Below are 22,607 nucleotides of genomic sequence, written 5' to 3'. Positions count from 1 at the left end.
TATATAGTCAGACTATACTTCTCCAGAATAGACATTTATATTGACATGGATTTTCAGTTCAAGTCAAGATTCTTTTGGATACCAAATTCTTTGTAAAAGTATGCATACTTTTTATTTTTGGACAAAAAATGAAAATTTCAACAGCTGTATCCTTTGAATGTAGGCTTTCTGTTGGTAAATTTTCTTTTATTTAAACTGTTTTTACAAAACAAGTATCAAGCACATAGTGTGCAAGTTATCAGAGTTCATGATATTAATGTGAATAGGTGCAGCTGCCTAGGTTCAATCTTAGGAGACAAGGTGTTTAAAACAAGTGTTAATTGATTGTTGGTTCCTATTAATCATTTTGATCAAAATATTAATTACACATACATGTGTTTTGACTCCTCTTTCTGAATTGATGTGCATTACACAGCACAGCTTTAATCCATCATATTAAAAAAAATTTGAATGATGCTTGGTTATTATTGTGTACCATGTTTAGAAAAACAGTGCCATGATTTTGGAATTAATTTTGTGTGTTGGAGAAATACAAACTCTCATATTAATCATCATAAAATTGGCTGTTTTTGCTTCATGTATACCTTCATTATCAAGTGATTGATCTTGTGTGTCCATTGGCAACCTAATAAGGCTGTAGATGAGCACAGTTCTTATGAGACTAGCTAACAGAAATTAGAAGATGCATCTCCTATTGATAAGGAAAACAAAAAGATGGCTAAGAGACTGAAAGATTTGTGGAACAAATCATGGAAAAGGACACAAGAAAACAATGGAGCATTATTAGCTTGATGCACATGGTGTCATGAATTTAGAAAGAATAATGCTATGGCAGTCCAAGGAACACTGAACTTGAGAACTTCAACATAAGTAATCATATCAAGACAAAGGTCCATGAATGTTTAAAAGCAAGAAACTGTCAAAATTGATGAGGGTGATGGAGAATGGTCCAAAACTTAGAATTTTGATTGTAAAGCTGCGGTGGAGAAATTTGTTCAAATTTGTTTTGGGTGTTTTTCACTGAAAGTCTTTATGTGAAGTCAAGTTGCTCTTAAATTAAAATGGCGCTGATCTGACAACAATAATGGCTTTTATGTCAGCCATTTTGAAAATACTGTTATTTCTCTTACTCTTGAACAAATGGCCATATTTACATGGAGTTTTCACTAAAAGACTTCTTATGGTATGTATTTAATCCTGAATAAACATGATGCTGATCTGACCTCTGACATGGCCACTGGTCTTGTTCTTGCTCCTTAAATTCATAAACAAGAGCTACATGGGGTTTTCATCTAGAGACTTCTAATCATCTCAGGTTGGTCCTAAATGAAATGATGTCAGTCTGACGTACAATATGGCCAGTATTTTGATCAGCTGGAAAAGCTTGTTATGGCCACATTTCCTAAATGGTTTGCCATAGTGACATTTGATTTTTCACTAAAAGCTTTCTTATGATATACAATGAAAAATTGCCATTCAGATATACAATATTGCTGTGTTGGTGTCCTGGATCTTGAAAACTTTGTTTAGCTGATGATTGTAATGATATGAGGTTTTCACTAAAGGACTTCCTTAATGGTACCTCTATCTAGTCATAGATGAAAATGGTATCAATCAGATTAATATCTAGTGAAAAAGTTTAGCTGAAAAGAAATTGTTTTATTAGCAAATGAACTATTTTGGAATTTCTAAAGATTATTATAAATGGTTTAAATACTCATCACTTAACAAAAAGAAACCGATTCTGGGATTCCTGGAAACTGAGAAGTGAGAGACTCTTGTTTTTTAAAATAAAACTCCATCATAATTTATATATGCATACTGTATGTAGTGTTCATGTCAGAAGTTTTAAAATATTTTGATTGTTGCGATACATTATAGGCTGCAGTGTTCCCTTGCTATAAAGTGCCTCAGTATGACAGTATGAAATACAGTGTGTTATATGTACAGTCACATTCTACTGGGAAATATTTTGCTTGTTGTGATACATTATAGGCTGCAGTGTTCCCTTGCTATAAAGTGCCTCAGTATGACCGTATGAAATACAGTGTGTTATATGTACAGTCACATTCTACTGGGATAAGCTAACAAGGCTTTAGACTGAAGGGGAATATGTCATATTTATGTGAAACTATGTCATAGTGTATTATGATCAATAAGGACTAATTGAAAGTTAAGTAGATAGCTTTTATAAATCTTATTGTAGCCTCATTCACAGAATCTCTGACTATACCCATGTTACATGTGGGGTTTTCAAACTTGGGGATTTAACAGTAAGGAACCACTGTCCTTCTGTGTTCTTCCACAAAGATAAAGAGAAAAATAATAATATGGATCACAGTACCTTATGTGTGGAACCTTTGCTAAACAAACCTAGCAAGTTCAGGCCATGATTTAAAATCTGGATTATGGTGTCTGATTTCATTCTCACACTTTTTGTTTTGAGTTCACATCACCTTTTGCACTTGAATTTGTTGTTTCACTTACTAGCTTGTATCAAGAAATACTAATAAACAGGTGCAAGCTGAAAAATGACCAGGTGATTGAGATTTGGCTCACAGTATGATTGATCATGATTACATACAATGATCAATATGCAAAAAATAAATGAAAATAGTTAATATCGTTTAATATACAGTGCCAGACAGGACTTGTATTCTATTTGCACTTTAATATATCAGCAAAATAGTGAAAATAACAAGTCAATCATTCTAAGTCAAAAAGGGGCTCTATCCTCCTATTCCCCCCCCCCCTCACTTGGTTTCTGATCCCAGCCTTCAAATATGGAAGTATGTATATTACCAATTTTTGGGATCTTTTAATTGCATTTATGACAAAGTTGTGTTTCACACTGCAATATCAATTTTGTTTTTGTAGGCCTCAGATAAAGACCCCATTGACGTTCTGAAATATGATATTACTGGAGGTGATGGACATTTTAAAGTAGACCCAATGTAAGATCATTCATTTTGTTGCATTCCTTGCATATTAATTTAATGATAGTTTCATTTAGTTGTATGTATATGGAATACTTATTTATATGCTTATTTATACAGTGAAACTTTCCTAACAGGGACACTTTTGGGACAACATTTGTTGGCCTTTTTATAAAAATAATAGGATACAGAGGTTTAATTAGTCTCAGAATAGTCTAATTGAGTCCAAAACATGTAGCCACTTTGCAAAGGAAATCAGGTTAAAGAGAGGCTTGATTAATGAAGCTTTACTGGATATCTCTTCATATCAGAATACTTTGAGAGCATAGTAAATGAACTATAAATTGAAATGTAATGCAAAATACAACAAAATATATATTAAAGGCATTGATGCTTTAAGTTGTTAAAGTTGTTTAAGGATGTTAATAAAGTATTTGTATGGTTATAGTGAGTTTGAAATTTTCAGTAGTCTTAACGCACACAAGTAATGGATTCTTTGGATAATTTCATATAGACAGAATTGGAACCATTTGATGTTAATAACTTAAAAATGTATAGATCAATTAAAACAAGAATATCATTTATTTATTAAATTATGACAATAAAAAGTCACAAAGCTGCAAAGAAGCTGAAGCCTGGGTAGACTTTTGATGGGATTTTGACAGGTTAATCTTTAAATTTTTGAAGTTCATCTAAAGAGATAAAATGGAACTGAAAAATAATTAAAAGTACACTTTTAGTTTGAATGGAAATGGAGAAAAAAAACTGTGTAGTACTGCAAAAAGTATCAGGTTAATACTGTGTCCCAGCTTTTCTATGTCAGTAAATTTAATATTGCTAACAGCTGTTCAAGAGGCTAAATCCTTAATCACAAACATTCATATTTCAAATGTTATTTGTCAGTGGAGATAGGTAAAAAAAAATTCTTGACTTATATGTGAGATGTAGATGGCAGTGCTGTTGTACTCTATACGGTAAACACCTGTTTCATTTAAAAAGGATAACAAAAAACAAGTTTCATATGGAGAGGAAGAGAATTTTTTCAAGTCAAAAGATCTGGAGAAATGGCATGATTGACATTGGTTCTTAAATATGAAATTTTCATTTTAAAGCCTTCATTATATGTTTGCAATGTTCATATTATTTACAGAAAGTCTTTTTCTGAGTTTAAGAGGAATGGAAGGTCTAATTAAAGTTTAAGGACATAAAAAAATCAATTATTCTTATTGTTGCTTTGAGATGCCAAAAATGTTCTCAATACATTTAGTCTAACCTGATCAGGCTTGCTAAATTTATAGGAATAAATTATTTATATTTTAAATAATAATGATTCAAATATATATTTAACAACACTGAAAATTAAAAATGGTCAAGCAAATGTTATCTTAAGGGCTAATATAAATTCTTGAATATATAACTCTACAGTATGCATGTTGTTGATTTTCTTGTATATATTGTAGCTCTGGTGTTATTTATGTGACAGAACTCCTTGATCGAGAACACACTGAACTGTATAACATTACAGTTCAAGTATTTGATGGCAAGCATGTAAGCAATATGACATATTCTTGTTGATCTTATATTTTCCATGTTTCAAAAGAGTTTCATGATTTTAATTATAATATGCATTATATATATTTGTAGTGGATATATTACTGTTTACTGTTTCCTCAATTACAGCACCTTTGAACAACTTTAAAGGAGACCAGAAACCAATGGAAATATAAAATAATAATAAAAGTACTATAGCAGAAAACCTTATTCTGAAGTATCATCTGCGACTGTAATGCCAATATTTAAATATTGGCCTATCTTCTAGGAGCTGAATTTCCGTGACCTCGTATGCAAAATTTCCGCGCCTATTCGGTTACTTTCGGGATGTGACGTCATAGTAGCGACTCCGGCAACCCAAGTGGGAGTTGCCAGAGTAAAAGACAATACCGTTTTGCGTTGCTTACGGGTGTAATAGAACATTAAGAAAAGCCTGTGAACATATCTTTTTTTTCTTTTCCGAAAGATAAAGGCATCATGAAAGAATGGGTACATTATTACAAACGAGTCGATTTCAAAGCAACACCATACAGCACTATGTGCTCGTTTCATTTCTCAAAGGAATGTTACGAGAGGGATCATGAAAAAATAGCAGCTCAAAGATACGCAAATGCTAGGCCTAGACTAAAAGTTGGCGCTGTTCCAGACATACCTTTGAACATTTTAAATCCTGGGAAAAAGAGTTAAACGTGTGAGTTACGAAAATGGGCAGAAGGACGAGTAAGTGACCACAAAATGCAACAATCAATCCACATATCTTTTATCTAAAACAGCAGTTCTAAAAACAAATCTGATAGCCCGACACCCTGGGCCCCTTCTGGTTTTAGTTCCGGCCCATCCTGTATTCAAAGTGAGGTGCCCGTCAGGCTTGTCGAAACAAAAAGTGTTTGCCTGAGGAAACTTTGATCGCGCTGGTGAAATGAGTAAATGTATTTTCAAGATGTTGACATACATGCCTTAACAAGGCACAATCGAAATCAAATCACCACTGTCGTAGGTGAAATTTAGATTTGATTTTAATCAAATCGACGCTTTGCTAAAAATAAGGTTCTAAACCTGTCGTGTTTCAAGAAAACACAATTTTCAGTAATCTTATAAAAATTAAATTTTAAAAAAAAATGCATTGTATACATGTAGTATGCATAAACGGTAATCTGTATTAATTGGAACTGATATAAAACTATTCCTTGGGCAGTTTAAAAAGGAGCGATTAAAAAAAAAGGTCAAAGTTTCACATTAACTGTCTGACAATAGAACGGGGGAGGGACTATTGACCCCCCCCCCCCCCTTGCCCCAATGTGCGACCGCCCATTTGACGTGCCTTTTCTCGCTGTGATACGCCTTTATATTCTCCCATGACAAGCCCCTTTTGCATATTCTGGTCAGTTCTGGCTAAATTGCAAAATAGCTAAAGTTTTGATTTAAGTACGCAAACAATAAAGCCTCTGTGACTAATGAACAGAATCCTTATCCTTACATTGATCTTGTGAAAAGGACTGCCCTTCGGACATACTTCCAAGAAACCATGTTCGACAGTGTGTGTATGTATAAGCACCAGCAATTGATTACCAAATAAACCATGCCTATTTTGTTGTTACTTACAATGCCATGGACTTCATTTTAACAGTTCAAATCTGCAGTCACAAGTTACCGTACATCTGGCAACTGTTTTTCTCAAGTTTTATGCCCCACCTTATTTTCTTAGGTTTAAGTCTTAATGCATGTTACACTGTTTGCTGATTAAAATATTTATTCAGAATTAGTTCTTTAGGGCCACATATACTGCATGGTATATTTTGTTTTATTCCTTGTAATTTAATCATGGTAATTAAACTTTTCATATACGGTAGAGGAATGTCAGGTGTTAACTGGCCGAGTTTCTTTGGCGGAAATGAAGATACGATTTTGTTTGCAGAGAAAATTTCAACGTGATCATTCATTTAAGCTAATTGGTGACAATTTTATTCTTTTAATTATTTTTTTTTACTATAGTACTGTTGTAGTTGTTTAAAAAATCTGAAATTTACTTGAATAATGTTTAATCTTTACGTTCTATTTACTGAAGAAGAAAAAAAGAAGAAAAAAACTGTTGTATGATATTAATTATTTCGTCCAGTGCCGGGTTTAGACGTGTGTGCGTGTGATTTGAATTTTTAACGTAGCTTTAACAATTTTTCAGTCATATCGCTACGATGTCAGCAGTGTGGCAGTTTAGACTGTGGATTGCATACGTTATATTTAAAAATGGTTTGGGGTTGGGTTTTTTCTTCTGGCAAATGAAAATTGAAGACATAATGTAATAATAGGGACTTCGCGGCGCAAAATTGAGAGATATTACGAGATCGGGATGTAGATGAGGAAATACCCCCAAAATCGGGAGGTTTTTCTCCCGGCTTGAGAGTTGACAGGTATGAACTGTCCGGGCTTGTGGAATTTCATTCAGGACCTTAGTTTATTTAAGTCACCAGCCCGGGGCCTGTGCCTAACAAATTTCTTTTTGTACTTACCAGTACAGTACATAAACTATTATATCAGACTGCAGATTCAACTTTTGAATGTGCAACCCAAATGTGGTCTCCTGTCTGCCTCGCTCGCCAATGTTTATGTTTGTATTCGAGGACTCGCTAGTATAGCGTCACGGTACCACGTGATCTGTCGTCTCATTAAAACTCGGAAAAACTCGGCAATTTACGGAATCGTGGTATCTTCCACGCAATATAATCACTACCCGCTTACGATATTTCATTTATAAACATTGCAGTCGAATTAAAATCTGTAGAGAATTACATACGTAAAAGGAAAATTTTGATTTCTAGTCTCCTTTAAATTCTACGTTATGATAAATCTACATTATAGACTATAATCTATAGCAAAGGATATTTTAAAATGCCATGTTATCTCAATTATCAAATATAACTCTGAAAACAAACTCAGTATCTTAAAGAAAAGTAAGGTCACAGTATATTTCATTTTCAATTTGTCAATGAAGATGTACAAAATACAAAACTACATAAATCCCATGTTGTAGGAGTCTAATTTAATGTGTGCATCTTGTTATATGAAAGCTCTTGCTTGAAAGCCATTTCTTTCTCAATTTATAAACTTTGATGCAATGACTAAAAACATGGCAGATTTTAAAGCATCATTTCTTTGAGGAAACAAATGGTGGACTGAGATCATGACAACTGGCAAGACATGAAATTATGGCTCTGTTATTGAAGAATTATTTTTCTTCTCCAGAAATGTACACTATAGTTAAGAAAATCAAAAGTGGATGGGATAATCAATCTATTTAGATTGATTTAAGACATGTTAATGTTTTTATTTATATATCAGGGTGTAAATTAATGGACAAAATGGTTTCTGTGTCACATGTAGCTGTCAACAGCTCATTTTTTCCCTATTGGATTCATACCAGTAGATGTTCTTAAAACAATAATAAAAAAAGCTCTTCAGGCAGTGCAAATGCACTGGTGTGTTAGGAAAATACTGTCCAGGGAATATAATAGAAACATACTAGAGAATATAGGAAGGAGACATTACAAACTACTGTGTATAATAATCAAGTATAAATTCAAGAGATTATATATATATATATATATATATATATATATATATATATATATATATATATATATATATATATATATATATATATATATATTCTAGACCCCCTAATCAAGTAACTCTTTTAATACTAGAGATGAATGCACATCAGTTGTATTCTAAGTATGCACCTCAAATCCATATGAACCCAGTAAATATTAAAGTTTATTTTAAATTATTGTTAAATTCTATATTACTATGTGTAATTCTTTTGCAGACAGCCATATCAACATTCACAGTGAAAGTACTTGACATCAATGACAACAGTCCAGAGTTTACTAATGATTCCTATTCTTTTGAAATTGTTGAAGAGAAAGCTTACAATAATCTTTCTGTACAGGTATGTCATTAGAGATAATGTATACCTTTCTGTGTGCAAAAACATTTTTCAGAAAGGGAGGAATTTGAACCTGAGGGTTCATTATCTCTCCCAAGTACTCCAGCACAATTTTTTTCCACAGTAAACTATGTTTCATTATGTAGCACCACCCACCTCCTGTGATTCATTTTAATTTCTCTGGCATATGTAATGTAGTGCGTATTTATGTGTGTGTGTTGTGAATATATTATTTTTAGCTTGTATCTTACATGTACATAATACAAGGACATGAGGTAGATTAGCTTCTTGTGTGAAATTAACTGAGACACCCTCTGAAAATCAAGTCTTTATTATTATTATTATTATTATTATTATTAAAGCTTTGAACTACATTGAAACCTCTCAATATACAAATTTCATCATCGTTTTGGATTCCCTTTCCACACTGAAAGCATTGCAAAACCTTGAATATGACAAATTTATCATTAATATTTCAGACGTTATAGAAGCATGATGTACTCATATAATCTTATTTACTCTTGGCTGCCTAGTCACATCAGTATGAAGAGTAATGAAAGGGCAGATTAAGCAACCGAAGCTGCTCCGCAATCACCAGATTATGAATGAAACATTTCATATCCTGATGGCAGATATTATGTAAATCATTTTTTTTCATTATTAGCAAAATATGTGGAATGAAAACTCCACAATCTTCAGAATATCAGATCCACCATTGCTGAGGGCAGTTCTCACACAGAACCAAGCAAATGAATGAAGTAGTTCTGTGCCCATTGTGTATTGGACACACATACCTGACTGCTGAGTGGCAGTCCTCACACAGAACCAATCAACTGAACGAGGTAGTACTGTGCCCATTGTGTATTGGACACACATACCTGACTTGTGCATACGTAATAAAAGGGGTGAACCTTGACCACTGACAGAGTGACACATCCCTCTTGAGTATAATGACTTCTGCTCTGTGAGACAGAAATATTTATGATGTGCAGTTTGATGAAGGAATTGTATCATCATGTACCACCCCAAAAATGTTTTGGACTTTGTGAGGGAATGCAGTTTGTATGAAATATTTTGACCAGATGTTTTTAGGATTTTACATGTGTTACCTTCATCTTTTTTTTAGATATGTTTTACTAAATTTTAACATATTTATCTTTTATATTCTATCTTATTGTACCACTCAGGTAGCCTAGTTAGAGCATCCACCTCGGATGCAGGAGGTCATGGGTTCAATCCTTGGCTGAGTCATACCAAAGACTTATAAAAATGATACTAACAGCTGCCTCACTTGGAGCTCAGCATTAAGAGGTTAGTTTTAGAATTGGTTGGCCTGGTGTCAGGATAATGTGACTGGGTAGGACATCATGCTACATGCCTGCAGCATGATGCCCCAGTCATAGATATCACAATAAACTGTCACACTGCAGACATCGTAGCGATATGACTGAAACATTGTTAAAGCTACATTAAAAATCCAAATCAGATACACACACACACATTACCTTATTATACTTCATGCTTACATTTAATTGAACAGGTTTTTGTTCCTAAGGATTTTATGGAAATCAGTATTTTTACATTTTTCTAATTTTTACTTCTAGTTGGCACTCTATAGTCACTATTATGCTGAAATTCTATTAAATACTGTTTTATGTATACAATCATGCCTGTGTGTATAGTGATAGGAATGAAAGTGAAAATATGCTTCCACATTGTGTTGTCATTTTGGTAACTTTAATGTTTATCTTTTATTCCAGGCACACGACAGTGATACTAATGACAATAAAAAAGTCGAGTATAGATTGCAAAACAATGACAGGTAGATTATTTCTTTCTTTAGTTTACAATTCATTCATAATGTCCTTTTTTCTGTAATTGCAAAAACCAGAATAACTTGGATTTAAAAATGTGGTGCAAATACAATTTGAATTATTTTAGCAACAAACACAACCTTTGTGTTCTCTACAGAAAAATGGATGGAATGAAGTAAATATATTGCAATTCTCCCATAATAATTTAATCCTTGATTATAGGTATAAGCCCCTAATGCTACTGAACTTAGTTAAATGTATGCCCCATCATGACTGTGGAAGGGTTATATAGGTTTACCCTTGTTTGATTATCCATCTGACACACCTTGGTTAAGTTTTTTATTTATATCATTTCAGACACTTTGGTGCTGTATCCATTTTTCATGAACTTTATATGATAGAATATTTCTTGATTACATTTTTTTCTGCTTCAGGACATCAGCCTTCAAAATTGATAATATTACAGGGAAAATAGAGGTAGACCCTATAGACAGAGAAATGCTAAATGGAACAGATGTGATCCAGCTATTGGTCATTGCAAAGGATCATGGGATGCCTGTGCAGAATGGGTTTGCTTGGATAAACATCCATGTCAAGGATATAAATGACAATGCTCCAAAATTTGAGCAACCAAATGTAACTTTCTACATAAATGAGCATTCAGTAGATTTTACCTTCCATGCACAGGTCAGAAATGTTTTCATTCTTTTGTAAATTAATGTAATTGACTAAATCTTTAAGCAGAAAATAAAATGTTTCAGTAATTTTTATTTAAAAGTAGCTAAAAATAAAATAATGTACGTTATGGTAATGGTGTTGACTTGCAACATTGGATCCAAAATATTGTAAAAAATTTCACTAAAATTTCACTAGTATACAACAAATGATTTGTTGTAGACTGGACTTGTTTGTATGCCTGGCATGTTTATTATTTCATGCAGATTAGAAACATGATAATGACATAATAAAAGTAAATATAGTGTAATGATATGAACTCTGTTGAATAAGAGCGTTGTGGATAGTTTTCTAAATGTGCTTAATAGGAATCATCTAAATTGTCCTATTTTCAGGCATTTCAGTTTAATTTTGAATAGCACTCTAATGAAACATAGATTTTACTGCTCTATAGCAGATATCTTGTGAGTAAGTCAATGTGAGAAAGAAATATGAAAGTGTAAGACAAAATTTGTAATTGATTGAAACTAATTTTATCTCCAGTTATCAAACAAAGAAAGGGTAGCACATTTTTGTCTGTTGAGTGTTCAAGATGGCTGGTATATGAATTGAGATCAAATACATGTGGAAAATTATAGATTCAAAAGAAAAAACAAACAAGTTTCTCAAATCAGAGGTAATATTTAAATAAAGGTGTATGCTATGTTGAACTTCAAAGATTATTAACACTGGTTTTGCATGCATGCAGATGAACAGGGTAGAATTTGATATGCCATCTTTCAAAATGTGACAGCATTAGGGGCTATGTTTGTACAAGATCACAAATAACCAGTATAGAGAGGACCCTTAATATACTGGTGCCATTCAGATTTGCCAGTGTTATGTATGGATGGTGTAAATAATTTTATTATTCCTTTACAGGCAGTTGACACTGACACTGGTGCAAATGCAGATGTCCATTACAGAATAAAAACTGGCAATGAATCTATATTCCAAGTATCAGATAATGGATCTATTTCACTGAAACTACCTTTGGATCTTGATGGTAGAACCAGTGATGACATAACATTAGAAATTGAAGCCTACAATAAAGAACCTTACACTAAAAACCTGGCTAATGGAACACAGAAATTAATCATACATATGATGGTAATCTATACTTTTATTATGCATTTCTTCTAAAGTTCATTCCATTATTAGACAGCCTCATTGTAAGGTAGCTAAGCTTATAATATGGTACACTTTTCTGGTTATCCATGAACACCATTCTAAGCAACCACACAATGATAACTACATTAATACACTGAATTTAATTAAACAAGTTTTCATATATTTATTTCACCGAGGTGCTACATCATAATTCATTTACTGTAGTTATATGACCAATGCCATATAAATAATAATAGATTTTAATAGTTTTATATGGACAAATGATCATTTATTGTATTAGTAATGAAAACATTGTTCATAGTTAAAGAACTCCTTGAAACATTAATTACATAAATATTGCTGTTTTATGTATCCACAATGGATGTTGCTCAGCAAGGAAGTACTATTTTATGTCACCTCTATTGGAAGTTAGTAAAAATAATGATATATAACCTTTTTAAAGCAGACAACAAAAAATTTTTAGATATTTTGTTGACAGTTTGTAAAACCATTAAAATTATTTTTTAACACTTTTGCATTTTGCAAGACATGTAGTGTTTAATGAAAACTGTTTTATACTTCATTTTGCAATTTAACTTAATAAACTCTGTTCTTAATTAAACTGTAAAAAAATGCATGCGTATTGTTGGAAAGAGGCTTTATATAATCACACAGAAGGCTGTCACCTGGCTTATTTTGTTTTAGATATAGCGTGTCAGTTGATTCACTTAAAAACAAAATACAGGTGTTTTCTGCTGCTAAATACATACTCGGTGTAATATGTCTTGCTATGGGAAAATTAATAACAATACTAACTTTTTATACCCCCCAAAAGACGGCTTTACTGGACTTGGTACTTATTAGTTACCATATATTCTCACCTTTAAATTCAGTCCAACTGCAAACAACATAGACCATGATCTGATGCATATTAACCAGAAGATCAGACTCTGTCCTGTTTGTTCTGCTGATTACTCCTAACAAATGCATTTACCCAGATCTACCAGTGCATTATGCAATAGCAAGTATGGGTCTATGTGGTTTGCAGTTGGACTTAACTTATAAGTCAGTACATATGGTAGTTAGGATTTTCTTCCTCTAAAATTTTGTTATTCATACATGTCTCCTAATTTTCTGATAATTCACGATGAAACTTGGTGTACATGTATGTCATGACTTTATGCTATTAATAATTTACAAACTTTGTCAGTTATCTGAGTTTTTATTTCTCCCTCTGTAAGCCATTTATAGCCCCTAAACTATTTGACATTAATAGCATCAATGTTGGAAATGGCACTGTAAAGAAGTTTTAACTTAAATCAAGGTTTTATTCAGGAGACAATAAAACAATACAGTATCAACACAGAGACACACATACACAAAGATGTACACCATAATGATTGTTTATTACTGTTTCCTGTTAGAACACTTGACTTCTGGAAACAATTTCCATGGCCAAATTCCTAGTTACTATGTATTTTTAAAGGCTTTATTATAACTTTCCTTGGTTGAAGCAATTAACTGGTTAAAGCATGTGTGTGGTCTGCCTCACAAAATTAGCTCAATTATAACATCGTTGTCACCTGAGGCACCAAAGCCAGATAAACAGTGGTGGTCATTTAAAACACAAAGGCATCAAGTAACAACAGTATCATCATCACACATCATTCTAAGTCAGTAAATAACAAAATTCTAATAAAGGTGCCAGTTCAGTGCAATTAGAGCAAGAAAAAATGTTTATGTTTTGTACTTCTTTTACTAAATAATTTAGGAATATTGTCCATACCTGTCTGTTGATGAACTGAATTAACTGCTTGAAGTATATTACTCTGCATTCATTCTGAATTTTGAGCACTATGAAAATGGCCTAAGATTCACTGGTAGAAAAAGAAAAAATATATTTTTAAACATAGAGTTTCAAATACAAAATGTGAGAAATAAAAGTCAAAGTACTGACATGCACTAATCCAAAGATACCCAGTAAGCCTTGATAAAGGACCTGAGCATGATACAAATGTACTGTCCGCATTCAACATGATGTATCATGCATGTCATGATGTTTCCACATATTGCATTGCAGACTATTTGTGCTTGATGCCTACTTTGGTCTGGTAACTAGGATGTTGATTTCTTTGACTTTTTAATTCTGATAGTGACACTGTCACACCTGTGATACCAATAACTGAAATGTGAATTTGGTGTACCATGAGGAATTTGTTTGAAAAATTAGAGATCACCAGGAAGCAACCAAGTGATTAGACAAAGACATTGCACACAAAAGTTTTTTTTTCTTTTCACCAGTTGTTACATGCACATGTTGAGACTTTCACAAGATGATAAAGCTTACTGGTTTATCATATATATGTTCTTTTTATTGTAACATGTAATTATATAAATGTATGTTGTTTGAAAATTGTATTACCATTACATATGAGTTCTGACAGTAATCACACATTTATAAATTGTTTACATTTTTATGTCCAACATCACTTACATGGACAAGTTCATAAACATTTTCAAGAAAACTTAAAGAAACTGATGAATTTTGATATAACCAATCTCATTTATAATATTCTCAAATCCCAGTCCTATGTGGAATGTTATAAGCAAACCTTTACTATATATATATATAGAGAGAGAGAGAGAGAGAGACAGAGACAGAGAGACAGAGAGAGACAGAGAGAGAGGATTACAAATATACACCAAACAGAATGGAAAATGCTATCCCTGGATTCAGCAAGAGAATGCTTGATATTACTAACAGAATTTTTCTAAATACAAATAAATAGCATCTTCATGCAGATTAGAAAATTTTAATGACTGTACAGATGAGAATTAACTACTAGGTCAACATGTGGGTTTATCTTTTATGCACAGATGCCTATACCACTGACACTGAAACATCATTTATTGGTGAGTGTGCATATTAGACTAGTTGCTGCTTACACTGGTAAGGCGACGGGTGCCATTTACCCAGGTCTGAATCTCCATAGAGTACAAATTAAAATTATCTAACCTGTATAATAATGCTATTTATTTGTGTGTGTGTGTGTGTGTGTAATATATATATATATATATATATATATATATATATATATATATATATATATATATATATATATATATATATATATATGCATGTAAGTTTTGATGAATATGTAATTTTATGTAAAATATTAATTTTTGATGCTCAAGAAAATTAATGATAATGCATGATGCATGTATAACAGGACCAAATGATAAAATGTATAACAGCTTTAAAAGGTGAGCTGACTATAATGAAAACTCCACTTAAAAAGGTATTTCCTTGCCTATTAACTTGCCTAGTTTTCTAAAATTCTTGTTTTATAGTAAGTTCCTTTTTTCCATTTCATATAATGTTTAAATAATTAATTATTGTTTCTATCTTTTCAAAGGATGTTAATGACAATTACCCAGACTTCAGTCAATCTTCTTACAACTGGAGTATGAATGAAACTCTCAAGACAGGATCTTTGGTTGGGAGGTAAGCCAAGAGTAATTATTATGATGCCTTAAATAGGATCCACTTAAAATATCTCATTGAGGATGGTGATTCTAACTTCAAAACCCCTCAATATAATGTTTCCCCTGTGTATATGTAATGAATTTAATTAAAACAGTTGTAATTGATTGTTACTTAGTGTTTCACTGATGTGAAAAAAATATAACATGGTTTAATGTCATCAGATACATTAGTCTTTAGATAACTTTTGTTCAGTTCATTCCATTATTATACAGTCTCATTGTAAGGTAACTGTACTTATAATATGGTACATCCATGAGCACCATTATGATGAGTGAGCATTGTAATTGAGATGGTTTACAAAATGTCATGGTCTTAAAATAAATTGGATTTATTTTTATTTTATATCAGAATGTTAAACTTTTTTCAGATAATCATTATCTTTAAGTACACATCAAATAAAACATTGAAGATGTGTATTTTTTCTAACAAAACTTAGATTATTATCTTGTAATGAAACCTTATCTTTTTCAAGGCCTATGGCAATTTATTCTTCAAATCATTAGATCTTTATTAATAATTGCTTCCTTCAAGCAAACTTTTCAATATCCACAAACATCTTTTATTTTTGCTCAGAAAAAATTAAACTTAATAAACTTTAAACGTTTTGACAACTTTAAATGATTTGAAATTTCACCTGAATATGACATCTTGTGCATATATTGAAACTTGACTTTTAAAATGACATTGAAGGCTAAAGGAATTTTTTAAAAATGAGTACTTGTACATGGCCAGGCACTATTACATTTTATGCATGATATATAATAAGTGAAGCTTTCTTTCTAACTTGCAGACATTATTTAGACAATAGCAAGTTATAGCAATCACAATGTCCTTCCATTGATCCCGTGGAAACATTTGGTTACAGTTTATAGCTCTATAAATCACAGACCAGAAGTGCTTATGGAATAGTCAGATGTCTGTTGCCTATCAATTATCCATTGACCATCATCTGTTCATCTCTTAGTGCATGTTTATTATCACTGCTTCTCCGTCACTATTTGAAGGATTCCAAGAAACTTTACCCATTTGTCCCATGGTCTACTTCAGTGCTGTCCAACCTGTGGCCCACAGGCTGATTGTAAATGGCCCACAAAAGCTCAAGCAGCTACATAGTCATTGCTTTTCAGTTTTCTGTTGCGGCTTTCGGCTTCAAGAAAAACATTTTTCAGTGGTCCATGGTGTCAAAAAGGTTGGACAGCACTGGTCTACTTGGTCCACAGTGGCCATCTTGAAAATCATTGTTTTTGCTATACCTCCCAAATGGATGGTTTTATCAGCATAGTGTGATGTGAAGCAGAATCTAAATGAAAATGATGCTGATCTGATATCCGATACAGAAGCCATCATGGAAATAGTCATATTGATATGAGGTAAAATTTCATCTAAAGACTTCTTATGATGACTAGTTGGTTTTAAATGAAAATGGTTCCACTTATTCAATAGCCACAGTGGCCATCTTGAAAATCTTCATCTCATTATGTTTCTTAAACAGATTGTCTTATCAACATGGGGTTTTCACTAAAGATTTCTTATGATGTTTAGTTGGTCCTAAATGAAATAAATATCTTCAAAATCAAGTTACCAAAATGAATGGTCAGATCAGAAGGAGTTTTCACTGACAGAATTTTTTATGATGTATTGTTGGAAACAAATGAACGTTGTGCTGATCTGACTTCCAATCTGCCCACCATGATGGCCATCTTGAAAATCTGTTATTGCTGCTTATCCTAGATGGTTGGTCAAGGTCAAAACGGGCATTTATTTACATTTTTAATGGGTGGTCAGTGGTTAAAGTTGTGGAATCAGGCAGTATTATATATTTTTGGATGAATTTACATCAAACAAAGTGAAGATATGTTTACCATGGGGCAAAACTGTCCCTATTGGAATAGAGGTGTAAAAGTCAAAGGTAAAAATCACAATGGTTAATTTCTTATATTTTTGTATGAAAAAGAAAGCTAACTGATGTCAATAGAGAGGCATTTGGATAAAAAGCCAGAATAACCAGTATATATGGCACATTCTGAAGTATACTGGAGCCAAGCATCAAAGGTCATAATGTGAATTGTTTTGTATTTGGGAGTAAACTGTCGAGAGATGTATCTTTTGTACCAAAACAGGTATAGTTATTAGATTTCTCACATATTAGTAGAAGAATAGACTGGTTAAAAGATCAAATGTTAAGGTTGTAAGAGTTGTTTAGTCACATGTTACTATAAATGAAACAATATTATCAGAAACTAGATAATAAATTAACAGATTTTTAAAAATAAAAGCTCAATTTGTCATGTTGTTTGCTTGGAGACATATCCATAACACCGTCAACACCGTCTGAGGGAAATAAGATAATACCAAAGTCCTTATATTTATAGACTATAATTATAAATGTAGTGTGATGGAAAGAACAGTATCATAGCAGTGTATCTGGGATTTTTTTAAACTGAGCTGCGCTTTTTATTGTATTAAAAATTTTCAGATAGTTAACATTCAGCTCATGTCATACATGCATGTTAGTATAATCAAAAGTTTATTTTAATAATTTAGATTACAGTAACACAGGTATTTTCAATTATAAGGGATAAATATAGTTTTCTTCAACTAACTTTATCATATACAGATGCTTTTGTGTTTGCTATGAAAATGAAAGTACAGTAGAAATACAGTGTAATCTACCAAACTTATCCAAAACTGAATATTTTCTGTTCTCTGATTTGGGGTATTTAGGTATTCATGAATATAACACTGATGCATGTATAACTATTTTTAATTATACCTTCATTAATGAGAGCTAATTGAGATATTATGTCTCTTTCTTCAGTGTACATGCAACTGACAGGGATTACAGCTCAGAGTACAACACAGTGACCTACTGGATAGCAGGTGGAGATAATAATAATATTTTCTACATTGATTCAAGAACTGGAAACATTTACTTGCAAAAACCAGTAGATTTTGACCCTCCAAGAAATCAAAAAAGCTTCTCTCTTATGGTTTGTATACTTTATGTTTTATTATACACCAATTTCAAAAACAGGGCTATATAAAGAATTTTTCCTTGTTTCCATGCATTTCTGTATTTATATTTCAGCCCATTCTAGATTGGTTTAGTAAAAGAAAATCTTTGATTCATTTGAAATCAGTTAAAATTATTAGGCATACGGCTCCTTACATACAGTAATAATGCATCTAAGGACTTTTTTTATAATGTTTGCAAAAAGGAGGAACTGGCTTAGAACAAATTCAGTACTCCTTGTTTTTCATAATATAGTTCATGGGAGTCATTTTTTAAAAGTGATCTATGCTATGTTTGGTTCTCAACAGGCAAGAACTAAATCAAGTTAAATTAGGAAACACTAAGTAAAACCTAAATAAAGGGATTCGTGACATACCCACATTACAAGAGAGAAAACTGTACAATCAAATGGATTGCTCTCCTGATATTGAATTATTTCCTATGCCATATTATGCTTGATTTTTACACTGATTTGGAAGAAAAGCATTTGTGCAGTGTTGTGTATGTAACTCTGAATCTGTTTGTCTTTGTATATACTTATCTCCCTCTCAAGCTATATTTCATGCCAATACATTATTTCAGGTCAGGAGCTCATAAACCTTCAAGTTTTAATTTGAACTTGAGATTTTATGTTAACAAATTAAAAAATGATTTTACATTTGAAAGGTCAAATTTCATTGGCTGAAGTAAGAATGCATTCTCAAAATCAGTCTTAGACTTTTGTCATTTACAGGCCTGTTGTCAGACTGTGAGACATAATTCTCACAGTCTGACAACAGGCCTGTAAATGACAAAAGTCTAAGACTGAGTTTGAGAATGTGTTCTTACTTCAGCCAATGAAAAAGAAAATAAAAAAATACTTTCGTTTGTACCAAACTGCATACAATTATCTAAAATATTTGTAAAACACTAGAAAAATCATTGAATTAAATCCCAAATAATGCTAAATGTTCTATCACAAGTCCAAAAGTATAGAATGTTCCAAAATGAATTCAGATAGTCTATAATGTGCTGATTTATCAACAGTCTCAATTGTGCTGATGTGCCATTATTCTTAATATACCACAATGATATAATCCAGAATGTCTTTGAATGATTTATCAAAAGACCAAAACAGTGTTTTAGTCAAAAATGTAAATGAGCACTTTGTAATTGATCATTTCAATAAATGATTCCTCTTAAAATACACCTGAATGCAACTAGAAATGATTCTCAGACTGAACTTAAAATTGGAATGAATAATTTTGTTTACTACAACCTTACATAAAAAACTAAGACAATAAAATGACCAGAACATGGGTCACATGTTTGTTACCAGAACATTATAAGTTTATAAATAAGTCTAGTTGAACTCAGTATCAGTAAACAACTTTTCATAACTTACAAACATGACAATAGTCAGGTACACACACAGATTCAAAACTGAATCATAGACAAAGGTCAATCACAATACTAAGTAAATATACACAACAACTCCTTTCATAAAGTTGGAAAATGGTAATTAATAAGCTCTAAGCTTTTTGCTGAATGTCCAGTATTTATGTTTGCATAATGAGAGAGCCTTTTAAATAAAAAGTCTGGTTTAAACTAAAGGAATGATGGCTAATTAATATTATTATAAACAGCCTTAAGATTTGCATTAAAGCTTTGTTTTCAAGGTTTTGGAAAAAAGTTAAATTAGTATACAGTGTACATGTAGTTAATTTGCAGGTGGAATTGTCACATGTGAATCTTTTGGATGGGAGGGTTTGTTTCTCAAGATTAGGATTGTTTCCCATCCCTCATATCACTCACTAATATATGCAATGTATGCAGAATTAATATTGAAAAATGTTTTTGTTCTTTATCATTTTTTCACACTTTGCTTTCAGTGTAGCATATTTATAATAATACTGCTTGTGATCACATGGATGTGAACTGGCTTAAGAATGGCTGATGATTTACATGCTAATTTCGCGCAGCACATAAAACAATATACATCCCTTTGATTCTGTTGGTAGGGTAGGGTGGCTTCACTGTCTGAAGTTTGTCAATGTGGATTATATACTATGTCATTATGAAAAGATTAAAGAGATTAACTGTTTATGGTTGGATAACTAAAGAGCTCAATCAGAATGAAACATGGTTGGCTTGGCATAGGTGCTTCAATTTTGTCAAGATGTCTAAGATTATCTCCTAACACTGAATGCCAATATCTAGGCAACCAAAATTTCACATGAAATTCAGTGATGGATGGAAATTTCATTGGCTGGTTAAAAGGGCATGAATAAATATTCTGGTTTTCTTATAATGTTGATTTTAAAATCTGCTATTTTTCCCATAATGCTGGTTTAAAGTCTGCTATGGCAATAGGCATCATGCAGCAGAATAGAGCATATTAGAGACAACAACAACCAACATGCCATCACTTAAAATCATGTTCACAGCCTCTGCATTAAATGTTGATAAAGATAAATATGATGAGACACTGTTTGCCAACTTTATAGCTGAACCATCTATGGTATCAGATAATTTTTCAGATCTTGTCAAATAAAATTCCCCGACTCAGAAATCGCACAAAAGTTCTCATGGATGAAACAGACAAACACTATTCACATGGTGACTCAAGACTTGGGTCACAATTTTGATAAAGAAGTCAAAGATGTGCCACAATGAAAACCTGACTATTGTTTTTTAAATTCCTCCTTCTTTTGAAGTAGAACCTCTATACCAAATTGTGATCTGATTTGTCCTAAGGTGGTTCCTCTTTTGTGGCATATATATGCTACCACTTCACTTTTTGAATCCTCTTTTCTCCCTTCACCATTGAATATGATAAAAGTGTGAAAAGCGTTTTTTTTATTCTGTTATTTTTCATTTCCCATTTCATGTTTAGATTCAAGCAAGTGATCTGCATGCAAATATAAATGGATCCGTAATCAATACAACAATCCCTGTGAACATAGAAGTCCATGATGACAATGACAATTCTCCTGTCTTCATGATAGGTATGTATCTTTGAGGAAACAAAATCTTCTTCTATTTGGTTGGTCATCTGCAGAAACACATTATAATAGTAAACTATCTTAATATTTATTCATCTTATTATGTCCAAAAATAATTCGATCACTTTGAAATTTTCCATTGAACAATGTTTGATTTATTCCAAAAAAATTTTCATTCACAGAGAGAGACTGATTGTGAAAGCATTTATGAAGGAGTCATTTGTGACAAAGCCTTGATATAAAGTATTATCTATTTTGGAACATAATTCTGCACTAAATGATACCTTTAATGCACCTAGACAGGGTTTAGTACCAATACTGTTTGACATATAGAAGGCCAAAGATAGGCAGAGATGTAAATAGATAAATATGCATGCTTTGTAAGATGTAAGTGCATGCTTGGTTGGTTGTAAATAAAAATGGTGCCGATATCCAATATGGCCACCACAGCAGCTATCTTGAACATTTTGTTATTGCTGCTCTTCAGAACGGAACATCATACTGATGTGAGCTTTACACCAGAGGACTTCTTGTAATATCTAGTTGGTCCTAAATGAAAAATGTGCTGACCTGTGGTCCAATATGGTTGACACAGTGGCATCTTGAAAATCTTTTTAATGCTACTGAGCAAAAGGCAATATTCAATCACAAGAAGACTTCCTATGATGTTTGGATGTTCCTACATGAAAATGGTGCCACTTGCATCACAGTGTCCATCTTGAAAATCATGTTATTACTGCTTGTCCTGAATGGATGGTTGTATCAACACAAGTTGACTTCTTATATGTCTAGTTGATCCTAAATGGAAATGGTACTTCCCAAACATCAAATAACAATGGCCATCTTGAAAATCTCATTATCGCTACCTTTCCTAGATGGCTGGTCATATCAGTATTGTGATTTTGCCACGAGTCTTTTCTGATGTCCTGAATTGAATTGGATGCCAATCGAATATTTAGTATGGCTCCATGCATGTAATCATGAAAAAGATGTTC

General features: G+C 32.4%; 1 protein-coding gene across 1 annotated transcript in view; it reads left to right on the top strand.

The window, feature by feature from the left end:
• LOC149803173 (protocadherin Fat 4-like) overlaps positions 1-22,607 on the top strand; it is a 208,618-nt gene that overhangs the window by 31,022 nt on the left and 154,989 nt on the right. Inside the window, exons 11-19 of the mRNA XM_089953895.1 lie at positions 2,878-2,954; positions 4,397-4,484; positions 8,311-8,433; positions 10,191-10,252; positions 10,679-10,931; positions 11,841-12,068; positions 15,485-15,573; positions 18,434-18,605; positions 21,504-21,615. Of these exons, the coding sequence (XP_089810021.1) occupies positions 2,878-2,954; positions 4,397-4,484; positions 8,311-8,433; positions 10,191-10,252; positions 10,679-10,931; positions 11,841-12,068; positions 15,485-15,573; positions 18,434-18,605; positions 21,504-21,615 (1,204 nt within the window). The remainder of the gene's footprint in view (positions 1-2,877; positions 2,955-4,396; positions 4,485-8,310; positions 8,434-10,190; positions 10,253-10,678; positions 10,932-11,840; positions 12,069-15,484; positions 15,574-18,433; positions 18,606-21,503; positions 21,616-22,607) is intronic.

The sequence above is a fragment of the Sinohyriopsis cumingii genome, chromosome 3 (assembly GCF_028554795.1).
Source record: "Sinohyriopsis cumingii isolate HCF-2022 chromosome 3, ASM2855479v2, whole genome shotgun sequence".
NCBI lineage: Eukaryota > Metazoa > Mollusca > Bivalvia > Unionida > Unionidae > Sinohyriopsis > Sinohyriopsis cumingii.
The sequence above is the reverse complement of the archived record's forward strand: the minus strand, read 5'-3'. Positions and strand labels throughout refer to the sequence as shown.